The sequence below is a fragment of the Pleurodeles waltl genome, chromosome 10, assembly GCF_031143425.1.
Source record: "Pleurodeles waltl isolate 20211129_DDA chromosome 10, aPleWal1.hap1.20221129, whole genome shotgun sequence".
NCBI lineage: Eukaryota > Metazoa > Chordata > Amphibia > Caudata > Salamandridae > Pleurodeles > Pleurodeles waltl.
Window position 1 is genome coordinate 848,583,085 of NC_090449.1, and position 16,314 is coordinate 848,599,398.

The following is a 16,314-nucleotide window of genomic DNA, read 5'->3' on the forward strand; positions in this document are numbered from 1 at the left end:
GGAGGGTCGAACAGGTAAAATGCCCATCCCGACAGACGTGTGCAAGGAGGCCAAACTTGCTGCTTGGCAGGTATAACGTGCTAAAGCAGTGGTCGCAGCTTTGGCTCTGGTGGAATGAGCATGCAAACCCTCTGAAGTTTGCGTCTTGGCTAATGTGTAGCAGATTTTAATGCAGAGCAGGACCCATCTTGAGATGGTCCTTTTCTGCACAGCATGTTCCTTTTAAGCTCCGACATACCCATGAAGAGTTAATCGTCCACCCGGAATTCCTGTGGGCATTCAAGGCAGAACGACAAAGCTCGTTTGGGTCCAGATGATGGAGACACTCCTCATCCTTGGAAGGGCGAGGTGGAGCATAAAAAGTAGGCAAGGTGACAGACTAACCTACATGAAAGGAGGTGACCTCCTTGGGAAGAAAGGAAGCTTGCATGCAAAGCACTAGTTTGCCTGGAGGAACAGATAAGATAGGGTGGCTTAGATGATAAGGCCTGTAGCTCGCCAACTCGTCGGGCAGATGTTATAGCCACAAGGAGAGCAGTTTTGAGGGTGACCAACCACAGGAGACAATTGTGAAACATCTCAAAGGGAGAGCACATCAAGAATGTGAGAACCAGATTCAAGTCCCACTGAAGCGTGAAAAAAGGGAGAAGAGGGAAAAAGATGAACCTATGCACAGTACATTTGAAAATTAAGGGTTGATCAGGTAATCTCAGAAACGCAGAGCTAGCAGAAGGATAACATTTAAGAGTGCCCAGAACAGAGCCCTGCAGAGCAACAGATAGAATGAAGAGAAGACCCTAAGAAAGGGGCGCAGACACGGGATCAACATTTCTGTCTGAACACCAGAGCACACATTTTTCCATCTGCAGGCGTATACCATCTTGGTGGAGGAACGCCTGACTGCCAAGATGACATCTCAGATTATGGGGAAGGTCAAAGGCTGTCAACTGCTGCCACTCAATCTCCACACAAGAAGGCAGAGACTGGACAGGTTCAAGCAGAGAACCCTCCCCTGCTGCTGCAGCAGAAGAGCCTCCTGAAGGAACAGCCTGATCGGAGGATCGACCGCTATGCTCAATAGCTCGGGATACCAGACTCTCCATGCCTAATCAGGTGACACAAGGATAACTTGGGTCCGGTCGTTCTTGGTCTTCTTGAGAACTCTGGACAGGAGTGGTATAAGAGAAAAGGTGTACAGAAGGCTTGAGCTCCACTGTAGATTAAAAGCATCACCGAGTGAGAGCCGCCTTGGAAACTCCAGTGCGCACAAGTGTTGACATTGCACGTTCTAGATGGAGGTGGACAGATCTAACCAAGGCTCTCCCCACTGCTGAAAGGGACCTTGCGTCACTTTTCTGAGGGAGATGCTATTCGTGATCTGCTAAGCAACTGCTACGGTGCTTAGAGAACCTGCCAAGTGTTGAACCACCAGGGAAAAGCTCTGATGTTCCATCCACGTCAAGAGACGCAGGACCTCTTGACATAGGGTTCACAATCTCACCCACCTTGTTTGTCACAGTACCAACTGGCAGTGGTGTTGTCCGTGTATACTTGAACCAATCTCCTGATGGAAGGCCTTCACTGATAGTCATATCGCCCTTAACTGCAGCAGGCTGATGTGGAGTCCAGATTCCGCCAGAGACCAGTGTCCTCTGATCTCTCTCAGACGGCACCAGAAACCAGGAGTGGCGCACCTTTCACTACAGTCAGATCTGGTTGAAGAAGAGGGATCTTATGCTGACCCAATCTGCAGATATTTCGTAGTTCTCTCTGAGATCCGGACTATGTCAGAGAGATTCCCCAGATGATGTGCCCATTGGAAATTCCGGTCCCACTGCAAAGCCCGCATATGCCAACACGCATTTGTAACTAGCAGGATACAGGATAGAGGCTCAAACATCACTAATCATAGCCTTAATATCCTGAACTCGCCACTCACGAGGATAAGCCCGAAACTGCACCAGCTACAATGAAAAGGGAGCATCTGACAGGGAGTCAGGTGTGACTTCAGTTGGACTTTAACTTGCCTTCAATCGCTGAGGATTTGTATGTAACTTCAATTACCACCATCCAAGATAACCCGATATTTATAGTGACTTTCTAGTGACTTTATTATTATTATAATATATATATATATTTTTTTTATACAAGATGCTAGTTCCCTGGAACCCTCTGTAGGAAGCTGGTGCAGTGTGTGGTGGACACCTGTGGTGTTACATCTTACACTGGTTCCAGGCTGTAAGTAAGGCTCACTTGATTAAGAGCCAGCCGGCTTCTCAGAGGATGTCAGGGGGCATCTACACCAGCTGGAGTACCCTGGGACACTAACAGGAGGCCTGAGTCTTTGAGGCTCACCGCCTGGTGTTAGGTTTTGCAGAGGGGAGTTGTGAAGCACCTCCACCCAGTGCAGGTTTTGTTTCTGGTCAGCACAATGGCTCTCACCCCATGGGGTCCAAAACCCATCTCTTGGTGGCAAGCTGGCACAAACCAGTCGGTTGTGCACCTAAAGGATTAGGTAAAATACAGGAGGTATCTCTAAGATGCCCTCTGGGTGCATTGTTCAATAAATCCAACACTGGAATCAGTGTAGGTTTATTGTGCTGAGAAGTTTGATACCAAACATCCCAGACTTCAGTGAAACCATTATGGAGCTGTGGCAATCGTAATGACAAACTCCCAGACCACGTATCGAAGTGGCATATTAAAAGACCATACTCTAAGTTTTTTGGTAAGTGTGAGTGCTATATTTTATTTTCACATTACTCTAGCCTTTCATGTTAAAGTTTTTTAAAGACAGATATTTCACATCTGAAACCATTATTGGTAGACAAAATAGACTGGTGAATTTTACTTTCTGGTTAATTGGTGTAAGCCAACTCCTATTAAATGTTTTTTAGCTGGTTTCACTTTAGTGTTCTACGTTCTTGCCTTGTATCTACCCTGTATTGAGAGATAAGTATTTCAGTGGGCTCAGTCCAAAAAAAAAGAATTTCATCCCTTCTAGACAGCTGCACTGTTTTGACTTTGCCCTTCAGAATAAAGTACAGATACTTTTTCATCCACGGGATAAAGGTAGTTATTTTAGAATGATTTTATTTATAAGACAGAGGCTACGTAAGCAGGATTTCGTTGCATAGAGTTCAACCTACTAACTTTGCATACAAACTCCCTCCCTCAACTCCAACAACGAAGCAATCCTCATAGATTTTCCAAGATGGCAGCCTGAACAAGTGGTTAGGGGTGGAATTCGAATAGGAATTCGAACACCCATTTCTTTTGGCATTGTACTTGAATGAATGAATAATGAAAAGAGATTAGTGTATTACCTCTGTTGCCCAAAAGATGATGCCCTGGCACTGAGGAATTAAGGAGGTAATTAAGCAACAAAGGTAACACTGAAGAGCCAAGCTGTTAGCCCCTTTCTAAATTGAAGATGGCAGGACATATGTAAGAAGCTGACCTGTGTGTGTGGTGGGTACCTAAGGTACTTACACCTTATACCAGGGCCAGGTATGCCCTATTAGTGTAGTGTTGGCAGTGTCTATAAGCCAGGCTCTCTAGAGATTAGCTGTGGATGAGCAGCCAAGGCTTATCTAAGAGACATGCAAAGCTCATGCACCCGCCTTAGAACACCACCATACAAGAAAAAGACTACAGGTGGTACATCCTTCTCTGTTCAAACAGCCAAACTATGGAATTCATTACCCCCAACTATAAGAGCCACAGATAATTTTCTTGTCTTCAGAAAGCTTCTCAAGAGTTGGTTATTTCCTTCATAAACACCATATACAAACAACTATGGATTGCATATGCCTATGTTGCAAAAAAATTTTTTTTAGATTATGTGTATTTCTAGTTATGTATAGTTCTTTAGAAAATATGTATCGCTACTATGTCATAATAAAATACACACACTCTTTAAACCTGTTTGACCAAGTATATTTTACCCATGGTTCTAATTATGTATTGTATGTGTATATTCATGTTTGTTTGTATGTGTGTGTATGTGTATATGTTGTTTCTGTGCTTGGCATGTTCGTGGGTCATTGCATGGCTCCTGGGTGGGTTATTATACTAGATATCTATGAATTCCTGCTCATCTTATCACACTTATCTACCCATCATCATATGTCATGTCTCTATCAAACTATCCTCCATTCTCACTCTGACTCATCCCAAATCCTTTCTACTACGTTCATCTCCTAAATAACTCTGCCTAAGCTCTTCCCTCCGCTTCCACATCTAACTCACCAAACCTCACTCTACTACCATGACCTCCCACACAACCCTACTAAATTCGCCCGCATTTATCTCACCCTGCTACTATGCTCTCCTTAAGCCTTCCACATACTCTTCCCTCCTCCATCCCCCTTTACTCATCCCAAGCCTTTGGGTTGAGTAAATGAAGGATATACTCCCAATTAACACTTCTGGATTTCTTTCCTCCTCCACCCCTCCATTACTGCAGTCAATCTAACTAACAAACTCTCATATCCGCGGCTCAAATTAACTCATAATAATACTAAAACTGTACTCATTAATTCCCGATACTAATCCATCACTAATTCTTGTTGGGTTCCAGAGTAGCGTGCTACTCACCGAAAAGCGCTTTGACGCCTCGTCAGGGGTAGTAAGCGCTATAGAAATATGATTACAGTACAATATATAGTGAACCCCAACGAGTGCAGGAGGTCCGCCTTAGTCTGGAGGTGGGAGAGGACAGTCTGGGAGTGAGCTCACATTCAACAGTCAGTCGTCGAGATAGGGGAAGGCTGATACCCCTGATCTCCGCAGGTGAGCAGAAACCACTACCATCACCTTGGTGAACACCGGAGGGGTGCTGGTCAGGTTAAAAGGGAGCACAGCAAACTGGAACCGCTCTTGGCCGACCATGAACCGCAGGTGACGCCTATGGGCAGGCAGGATAGGATGTGAAAAGATGCATCCTGCAAGTCCAACACTATTATCTAGTCTCTTGGGTCAAAGGTAGATAAAACTTCAGTCAATGTGAGCATCTTGAATTTCTCCTTCTTGAGGGAGCAGTTGAGGGGCCACAGGTCTAGGACAGGACGAAGGCCCCCATCCTTTTTAAGCACTAGAAAGTATTACGAATTACAACCACAACCTACTTCTGGCACCGGGACCTCCACAATAGCTCCCTTAGCCAAGAGAGCTGCAATTTCCTTGTGGAGAAGAGAAAGATGATTCTCTAGCAGCCTGTCTTGGGATGGTGGCAAGGGGGCTGGGGTGGTCACCAAGGGGAGGGAGTTAGCCCCTTCGGACTACCTGCAAACCCCATCTGTCGCCAAAAAAGGGGTGAAAAGCGGACTGAGGTTTGTGTGAGGTGGAAGATAAGCCCAAGGATCGGGCTGTAGCCTGACTATCTTTAAAACATTCTAGCCTCAAATCCGCTTTGTCTCCAAAGAGATAGGAGCCATCAAAGGGCATATTCATCAAAAACAACCGGACATCCAGCGAAAAGCCAGTAGTACCAAGCCAGGTGTGGTGCTTCAGGGCCTCTGCCCCAGCGAGTTCGTCATGTCGAGTCCACAGAGAGTTGTGAACTTTGCTGCATCTTCCCCGTTTGCTACAGCTTGAGCGTGCACAGCTCGGGTGACCTACGGGACCTTAGGCAAAAGTTGCTCAACTGTTTCCCATAGAGCAAGGGAGTAGCGGACCCAAAAAGCATGTATTGCTCATAGTCCACAATGCCAGGCTAGTGGACAAAAAACACCTTCTTCTCAGTTGTCTTCAGCTTCTTGGATTCCCTGTTTGGCGGAGTAGGGAATGCACCAGGGTTGACATGGGAGGTGGAAGCTAAGACTACCAAACTCTCAGGGGTGGGATGCTGAGTGAGGAAATATGGGCCCCCTGGGGTAGGGAAGTGGCGACAGGCGATTGTATTATTCACAGGAGCCCCTGTGTTGGGTTTGGACCAGGTGCCCAAAAGGATATCTGGGAGGGCCTCATTAAATTGAAGAAGCAGTTCAGATGGGGAGACTTCCAGCTCAAGCACCTCAATCAAGACACTGATCTTCACCACCACTGAGGGCAACTGGAGGTCGAGGACCTCCGCCACACCATCACAAAAGACGCTCTCTCCACCGTAGCTATGGTAGGGGGAGAAAGCATGCCAGCATTTAGTGAAGTATCCAGGCCACTACCTTCACCAAAGTTCCTCACACCAATCAAACTCTTATTCAAAAGGCTGGGCTTCCTCAGGGTGCAAAGACCAGCTCCCATTATTCCCAGTGTCCTAGCCCATAGATACAAGGAGCAGGATCTGATCTGGGAGGCAAGGCTCCCAAAGGTGCTGGATCGGAGTCGGGGATCAAAATGGGGAAGGCGCCACCGGTGGGCACCAGGAGCGTTGACATCGGGACGGGAGCCGGAGAAAGTCGAGGTGGAATGACTGGCGTCGGTCCGGTTACAGAAGTGGATCCTTGGGGCCCCACTGGCACTGAAGCTGGTGGTGAGAAACCAACAGGGGCCCCTGCTGACCCAGCGGGGCCCAAAGGCACACCAGAGCAGTCAGGCCTCCCAAATATTAGGCACATGGCATAGTAAAACTTCTAGGGTTTGGTGGGTGTTGGTATTGCTCCAGGACACTCAGGGAAGCGTGAAGTTGGCCCAGCCGCAGGCTCAACTTCAGTGGGAGGCCAAGAAAGCGGAACTTCCAGTGTCTTGCAGCCCGACAGATACAGAGAAGTCAAAGCAGGCTTCGATTTCTTTTTCATCTTCCATAAATCTAGAATTTCATGTGCTCCTTTTCCCTAATAATACTGTGCCTGCTTTTTCTTTCTCTTGGTTGTCTGCAGCTGCACTGTTTACTACCCTCCTTCACATTAATGTTGCTTTACTCTGGCTAACATATAATCCTCTGTATTAAGGTACAAGAGTATAAGTTGTCCTCCACTCACCACTACCTTGCTCCATATATTTGCTTTTAGAGTTTTGCTTGATTGCATTGTTTGCCCTCCTTAAATTACTTCTGAGATTAACAATCTCCATCTCTATTCCTTCAGCCAGGTTGCTTCAGCTCTACAAGTCCTTCTCAGGCCTGCCTTAAAAGAATTCCGAACCAAAGGTAATCACATGCCAAAGATATATTGCAGTGTGTCATTAAAGGGGAAATACTCTGTTTTTGGATTACAACTGTCCATCTTGAAAAACAGGTCCTTAAGAAGGACATCATTAAGGCACCCTGGAGGTTCCCCTTCTCGCGTTCCCAGGTCCCATGCCATGATAAAATGGATACTATTGGTGCATGACCAGGTAGTGCCAAGACCACGTTCCACCCCACAACCCACATTGCGGTCTATCATTACCATGTCTATCTGCTGAACAGTGAGAGTACTCTAGTTTTCTAGGGTGTAAGTACTGCCAAGTATTCAAGATTATTAACCGTATGTGTCACTATATCTCTCTTCTAATAGCACCATCATTCTCCTAATTCCCTGATCTAACTTATCTGCACTATAAAAAAGTGCTATGTGACATTCTCCAACGAGGATAAATGGGCCCATTGCTAATTGCTAAGCTAACTTTTGGATAGTTTGCCTGAGGAACCTCTCTTGCACCCTATTCATGCTGTGTAGGCTGCCAATTAGATTGCAAGCCTGCTCAGTATCCCATTTTGCAACATCCATAGGCCACCTTTATCAGAAAAAGAAGAATGCAAGAACAGTCACACAGGATACCTATTTACATTGTTTTTATTAGGGCTGTCGCAAAAAACTACATGGGATAAGAGCAGGATCACATGCTCCATGGGTTTTCCACAAATAAATGGGTCACCCTAAAGCAGTGGTTTTCAAACTTTTTAATACCATTCACCCGCCAGTGGGGGGGAAAAAAAAAAAATCTTCACGCCCCCACTCAGAATTTTTCACATTTTTAAACATTGCAGTCAAGTTATGTTACCTTTTTTAAAACGCATTACATGATTTTGTGCTTAAAACAAAGCACTGTTATCTGCATAATGTTTCTTTTGGCCAGAGCCTGACGACCCCCTACCCCCTGGGATCACTTGAGGCCCCCTTAGGGGGAGCCTGGCCCCCAGTTGGAAGACCCCTGCCCTAAAGGTGGTAACTCTTATTAGGGGCATTTAGAACTACAATATTCTAGAACAAAGATCAGAGGGTTCTATTCATTAGGGGCTTCTTCCGGTTGCAGCCTTCTTTAACTCTCTATCGCTTCAGGCTCTGACTGTCTATCAAGACCCCAGTAGTCTCCCGTGGAGAATATGGCTGCGTCTTACTCCTCCAGATTAACCTCTAATTTAGAAAACCCTAACCAGAATCTCTTCCCCCTAATTACTGTGTCATAATGTATCACAAACTAGATTTCTCTCTCTTACCTAGAACCTGGGAAGCCCTAAATTCACTTTGAAGGCAAATCACAGGGGTAAAAACAGCACCTCTGACCTTCCTTCCCCCATTTCAACATTTCTCTCCTCCTTTCGGCCACACAAGACTTGCTTTAAGTAGCTAGAAGCTTGTGCCCATCACAGTGTACTTCTTCTGGCAATGCCATTCTGTTGATGCATCTCATTTAGTTGAGGTCCAAATAGGTGTTAACCATCAAATGTTAGGCTGATGAGGTGCTGCTGAACTGTCTGGCTAGCACACAGAAATTCTAAACCAATCATTAAGACACCGGAGGATACTGATGTTAATATGTCTGTTGGTTGTATCCGAAGAGTCAAAGCACTACCGATGCCTGCACTGGAGCGGATTTTCCCCACCTGCACAATGTCCTGTGCCTTCTTTCCTTTGCAAGTCTCAGCGGTATTGTAACAGTTCCTAAAGCTCTTCCCACTTCTGCCTGTTGCAGCATGTCATGGAATTGGTAAAATGTCACTGCATCGCCGCACCAAGCACTATCCATTTTCCTACAACATCTATTTTCTTACTTCTTTTCAAGTTGTGAGTGCCCTTTTTCTAGCTGTGTGCACTACCAGCAAGTTTGATCAGCTAAATAAGGGTTCTTGGAGCATAGGTTTGAATTTCTTCTGCATCTGTGAAGTTATCACTCCGACTTGGCTTGGACTTTGAAGGCTAATGTTGAGCACTTGAACAGGGTGTTTACATCGGCGTAAGTACTGGTTGCTTCTTTTTATTTTGAGTAACGTTTCTATTAGGAAATCATTCTCCTGTTCAATGTGTCACCCCCACTATGACTGCGTGGTATGCAGTAGTGTTATCAGGCAGAGATGCTGTTACAAAGTCAGGAGCTAGGCATTGCAAACCACACCACCCACTCTGTAGTCGTGCCAGACATCATCCTCTTGTTCTGCTGGACATAGTTTTTGATATGGCACAGTGGGTCTGCAGAGATTTTCCCATCAGAATGAATGGATGGACTGCAGTGAGGACTGCTGGGGTGAAGATGGTGTTGTGATAGCACCTGCCTTCCTTGACTCTGGTACAGGGAACGACCACATTTCCTCAGAAATTGCATCCTTTAAGATGACTTTGCGTACCTTATGGTGCTCCTGGGAAGTGCAAGTGGATAGGCAACAACAGGACCTGTGATGGGTCATTGAATTGTGTCCTCCGTCTGTTGCTGGCTGTGATGTCTGTAGAACTTTGCTGTGGTCCCATATTGGCCCCTATGTGGAGCTTGGGCGTCTACTGTATGCTATCCTTTGAGGATTGTGAGCTTTGACGTCTACATGAGCCCCAGTGGTCGCTAGAGGTCATCTTAGCATACAGAGTGCTTCCGCTTTGAGGAATGCCTTCGGACATCAATTGTTTTGCTATTGTGGGTAGCACTTACTGCTGAGCCCTCTTTTTAGGTCATTTCTTGCCACTGGGGGTGGGGTACTGTATGTGTGTGTGTTACTGTCGCCCCGTATTCTTTCAAGGCTAAGGGATATTGGGACCTGTGTCCTGTATGTTAGAACCTGGGTAGAAAGTTCATTGTGGGCACAGGAGATATTTTTTGTCTGCCGTCTTCAAGTAACGCAGAGATTGGGTTCTGCTCCTATTGGGTTTCTGGTTTACCAGAGATGCTCCCCAAATTATCGTACTCAAAACCTTTGACCGCTTCAATAAATTAATCGGACGTGCACTTACAGTCATGGCACTGCATGACTGTGTAGTTTACTTGCCTTATGTCCCTCCACTGCCTGATAGTTTGGTTTGCAATGGAATACATTTGCATGCAGAACAGGAGCCTTCGTTATGGTCCCTTGTATGACACAGGTTTCAGACTGCATGCTGGACCGATAATGGAAAGTTAGCTATTGCAAGTGTAGCAAAATGTAAAGAATGTATGCATCATGGCCTCAGGCTTTTCAACGTAACCTTGACACTGCCGATAGTGAAAAGAGGTGCTCAATATCACTGTGAAATTTCTCAATTTTCCAGTCTTTTGGCTTTGAATGAACTTTTCTTGATGCTCACATCGTGATCCAGACATACACAGTGATATCATCAATGATGTCATCTCAGATGTCATCAGTGATGTAATAGAACATTTCATGAGTGATGTAATTTTTGTTAGGTCAAAAGCAGTGCATAGTGCTAGTTGTAGTTACTTGAGATAATTATAACTGGTGAATTTCAGTTTTTTTTAAAGTTTAGATTGTTATGTTTTAACTGAAAATGTGATGCAACTATGACATCACTTTAACGTGTGTTCTTTCAGTGAATGTATGAGGTAAAGTAAGATATTATTACCGTACCTAACTTTGCCAGCCCCGGCTGTGCACAATTGGGGTGGGAGTTGGCCGCAGGGACTTGCTTTTGGCCAGGCCCTGCGCCAACCTCCAGCAGTGGACGGTCTTTGGCTTTGGGCACCATGGAGTTGGCCGCAGGACCTGGGCTAACCCCAAGGGACACCCGCCCCACTTTTTTGTTCAAAAATTGTTTGAGGTCCCAGAGGAGTACAGGGGGGGGCTATTTTATTTAAAATAACATGGCCCTGGGGGTGGAGTCACTCTGGGAACACTCACCCATTAAAGTCCAGGGTCAAAAGGGTATCCCTACCCTGCTCCCTTATACCTTATTCTTTTCATTTTCAAGACACCAGACTGAGTTCCTGTGTCATGTAATGGAAGCTGCAAAATTTCCAGTCATGATACGGCCTGCCAATCAGAGCACAAGCTCTCGCAGGAAATGCCAGAGGAGGGAAAAAAGCACTTTGTCCAATCAGATCACTCTATCGTTTGAAGTTGCTTGCTTGTAGGACTTCTTCTGGAATCTTGAGCACTCAACCATCCAGATATTTATACATTTCTTTTTTTAACCTTACTTTCTCAAAAACTACTGAACGGATTTACATCAAATCACAAAAAGCATGCTTTCTGAGTAACAATCAAGCTTTTTGCCACATTTGGTTTCTTTTCGTTCATCCGTTTTGGCTGTAGCACTGTTCTAAAAGCCACACATGGAACGTGGATGAGGAAATTACGCTTCCCCCTCACCCCCTTTTTTCTGGGTCCCTGCTTGACGGATCACCCTGAAACTTTCCATAAGCTGAGGTGGATGAATGTTTTTTTTTTGGGAAAGTGTTGTGAAGATTCATCAAACAGCGCTAAAGTTATTACTAAACCAAAGAATGAATTCCTTTGGTAACTAGGTCCGAACAATACACAGTTGCAACTCTGACAGTGTATGGCACTTGCACTGGCCTTATTGTAGACTGACCACAAGGAACGTAGGGTGCTGGGTCTCGCTATAAGATAGGCCCTGCAGCTAACTCCCACACTAAATGCCAAGCAGCTGTGTGCAGTGAGGTTGGTCACAGTACAGTTTCAGGGCTAGGTTTGGCGACAGCGCAGGCTCTACCATCCCCATATATCACCCCCCCCCCCATGCATAGCCAAATGCCATGTGTAGCAGGGTTTGGTCGAAATGAGACTTTAGCACAGGGTCTTTCCACAGGCCAATCTCTGTGGCCAACCTATCCCTTTTGTTACTTGCAGCTGGGGTTGGCCGTAAACACGCTGTGCGCAGAGAACAGGGCCTGGCCACATGCCAGACAAGACCATGAGGCCAATACCTATGCAGTAGGGGTTAGCTAGAAGAAAAGCTGGGCACAAGCTCTGTGGCAATCCTGTACAACACTTTACCAAAGGTCGGGTGCTGCAGGAGTTCTTTCTAGGTTGAATGGGTGCAGAGGCTTTCTGCAGAAAAAAACTGCAGCATTAATTTCTCAGTAAGAGACACAGTTTTATTATTTCTATAGTGCTATAACAAGAATCTAGTCTAAGAGTAGCAGTCTTCTTTCCACTTTCATGCTCCACCACGACATTCACTTTCTCTGGAATACTCTGCCCTCCCGGCCCCTATGGGAGCTTTGTACAGGCCTTGCCAGACTTTGTAGCTGGCATTTCTTGTAAAACCCCAATTTTACCATACTTGGAGACTTCAATATTCACGTAGACAACAGAAACTGTTCATCTGCCAAAACTCTCCTCTCCAACTTGGCTTCATTAGACCTGACTCAGCTCATTACAAGACCTACTCATACCAAAGGCCATACTATCGACTTAGTTTTCAGTAACCTCTCTAACCTTTTCTTCTATGCACCTCTTCCTTTGATCTGGACAGATCACCACTTACTTTCATTTACACTAACCTGTGGATCCCCTTTTCCCCACCAACCTCCTATAAAGTCAACTTCCCGCCAGTGGTCAAAATTGGACCCCAGGGATTGGCAGGACATTCTTCGCCTCTTATCCTCCTACTACGATGAGCCCAGCATTGGCATCATAGAAAATTTGAATAACTGGGTCTCTACTTCCTTAGATATTCTCCTTCCAGTTAAGACGACTGTTAGAAGGACTATTCATAAGGCCAAACCCTGGTTTACATCTCAATTGTCTGAACAAAACAGAGTGTAAGAAGCTAGAAAGAAGGTGGAGAAGAGATTACAGCATCGCCTCAATAAAACAATACAGGGCAGCCATTAGAGCTTACCATGAGGGAATTAAATCTGCTCAATCTTTATTTTACAGTTCTAGAATAGAACAATCTGCAAACTCCCATAAAGATTTCTTTATGATCTTTAAAGAACTTACTCATATCTCTTATGGCGATTCTCCTATAGAGGCCTCCACGGATCATAGTAATGACTTGGCAGACTTCTTCCAAAAAAGATCATTGAAATCTATTCTTCCTTCCCGGTCAAGAAATAGACTGTTATTTGCAAAAAAATCCCAGGTCTTAACGGTCTCGCTCGCAGTCTTTCAGCCTCTGACTGAGGCGCTTGTCACTAACTACTTGCACAGTATAAAATCGGGATCTCCCCTTGCTCCCGCTCCACCTCATATTCTAGCGTTGGCTTCCAACATAATATCTCCTATAGTGACTAACACTCTTAATCATTTCTTAACCTCGGGATCTATACCTCAGTATCTGAAACATGCTGTTGTTAAACCCTTATTGAAAAAACCTAAACTCGACCCCATGCAGCTGAGCAACTACAGACCTACTGCTCTTCTCCCTACTCTGTCTAAGATAATGGAAAAGCATGTCAATAATCAGCTAACATGTTTCCTTGAAGATCGCCAACTTCTGCACCCCTCTCAAATGGGATCTAGGCCCCAGCACAGCACAGAATCAGCCTTACTAGCAGTCATGGAAAACGCCCGCCAACTGTTAGACTGTGGTGGACATGCAGCTATTATCTTGTTAGATCTCAAGTGCCGCATTTGACACTGTGGATCACAACATTCTCCTTCAAAGACTTTCTGGAATTGAAGGCACAGTAATGAGTTGGTTTTCTTCATTCCTGAAGGATAGAACGTTCCAAGTTCTCGACCCCTCGTTTATGTCTAATACATGTTCCCTCACCTGCGGTGTTCCCCAGGGCACCTCGTTGAGCCCCACCCTTTTTAATATCTATCTCTCTTATCTGGCCAAAGTTATGGAACCCCATGGCCTCTCTTTGGTCTCATTTGCTGATGACACTCAGTTAGTTGTGTCGCTCTCAAACGCCGAGAACACCTCTCAATTGAATCTGTCATCCTGTCTGGCGGATGTAGCCAAATGGATGACTGAGTCTAAACTTAAACTTAACGATGAAAAGTCGGAAGTAATGATCGTGGACAATTGCGCCCATTCCAACTCTCCGACACTATTCCCAGAGGACTTTAAAAATCTTCTGCACCCTAAAGACCATATAAAGAGCCTTGGCTTCTGGCTAGACCCTTGCCTCACGATGGACCATCAATCCAAAAAGATCGCCTCATCCTGCTTTTGCCTCCTAAGAACTATGAGGAAAATTCTCAATATTCTGCCTTTTCCTGCCAGGAGACTTCTAATTCAGGCCCTGATATTGTCACAACTGGATTATGGCAATTCCCTGTTTCTTGGTTCCCCTGGCTAAGTGATAAGGAGACTTCAGGTAGTGCAAAACGCGGCTGCGCGATTTCTCAAGAATACACCCATACATATATCGGCCAAACCTGCTTCACCCTCCCTCCACTGGCTTCCCATAAAGCAACGGATCAACTTTAAGGCCCAATGTAAGACACACAAAGCCCTTCATAACAAGGGCCCCAAATTCCTTAGGCAAAGCACTTCCTTTTACGTTCCAGCAAGGACTTTGAGATCTTCTGTTACCCTGCTGGTTCACACTCCTCGCTTCAAGAGAACCTTATGGGGAGTTAACTCCTTCCTAGTTAAAGCTGCACACCTCTAGAACTTCCTCCCCTTAGAACTCCAACAAGAACATCTAGAACTACCTTTTCGTAAGAAACTGAAGACTTTTCTATTCTCATCATAGTTTTTTCCTTGAGCTTACGCTCTGGCCTTTGACTTACCTTTTTAGCGCTGGAAGGCCTCCTGGTAGCCATACGCTCTATAAATTTCCTAAACTAAAAAATCTAAACCACCTACAAACCACCATCCCTCTGACCCACTCGCACCCATCTATAACACCACTAGCCATCCTCTCTACACTAGGCCTGTCATGTTCTCACCCCCCCACAGTGTCCCCTTCTGTGTTCATATTAAAATCTATGTCCTAGTTTGCAAAGAATGACCCAAATAGAGCCACAGAAAGGGATGGAATATGATTTCTTACAAGTAAGAAACCCTGAATACATTCGCAAATATATAATTACATTAATGACATAGAACTTAAGGGTCAAACTTACAACACAAACACTCTAATCATAAACCCCACACATGCATTAGTTGATCTGTGAAAGCACAACGTTATGGGGCAAATACTTAGGCTCGCAGGAAGGCAACAAGACTCATATGCCACCACCAAGTCACCATAAATGGGAACTTCATGCAGAACAGATAGACTCACCAACAATTAGACATGCTTTAAAAATAGGGCGACTATGAACCACCCACGCTATCATTAAACTATTGATGTACATTAGTTGCAAACATTAGAAAGTTACCAGATGCCGACCTTTCCTCAACCATCTGTTCAGTAGGACATTTCACAACACATGAAACAGACCCAACCACAGTAACCTGGGCCAGACGGATGGCTGAAAAAGATGAATAATGCCTACAGTGCCCTTTCCAACAGACAAAGCCACCTCTTAAAGATGAAAGCTTCAACAGACTCCTTCAACAGACTCCTCCAACAGCAACAAGAGGCAAAGGGATTGGAGAATGCTTCACTATAGAAAAACTGTCAAACAAAGTAGGTGTGAAAAAGCTAAGTGGCTCTTTCCTCTGCCACTGCTTACTCCCAGAAGTAACCCAGCCCCTTATGCATTTCTGGAGGCCTAGGCTTGGCCCAGTGTATAGCCAGGCATCTCTTTGACAGGAACAACAGAACATCTCTAATACCCATCTTTTGTTCTCTTGAATGTGAAAGGGCTCCCAATAGGCAATGTTTGACTGAAGTCCACGCGGATGTGTGTAGCCTCTGAGTATTCGCACCACCAGCTCCCAGTACCTCTTTAAAGTATGAAAATCCCACACCATGTGCAGCAAAGCTGCCAAGGTCGCACCACATCTAGCACAAGCCCCTGACGAGAGGAATAAATTCTATGCAGCCATTGTGGGGTACTGCAAGTACGATGCAAATAATAAAATTGAGTGAGCTTAAAGCAGGCATTACTAGCCACGTTTCTGACCTGGTCAATATAATTATAACATAATGATACTGATATGATGCTACACTAAATTACTGTGCTACATTTTCAGGAAAATTGAATCATGTTGCTAAGAATCAACAATTGATAACAATTGCCTTTATGTTGTTAGTCAGATGTAGTAAACTGGATCAAATAAAACAGAAAGAAATGGTCAGATGCACGATAAGTGTTTTTTAAATGAAACATAAAATAATTACTTGTAGGAAGTCTGGACTTGTTGACTTGGCAGTGAA

General features: G+C 45.0%; 1 protein-coding gene across 1 annotated transcript in view; it reads right to left on the reverse strand.

Moving 5' to 3' along the window:
* Positions 1–16,314, reverse strand: part of STAM (signal transducing adaptor molecule) — a 181,737-nt gene that overhangs the window by 9,059 nt on the left and 156,364 nt on the right. Inside the window, exon 13 of the mRNA XM_069211542.1 lies at positions 16,279–16,314. This exon is cut by the window's right edge and continues 137 nt beyond it. Within this exon, the coding sequence (XP_069067643.1) occupies positions 16,279–16,314 (36 nt within the window). The remainder of the gene's footprint in view (positions 1–16,278) is intronic.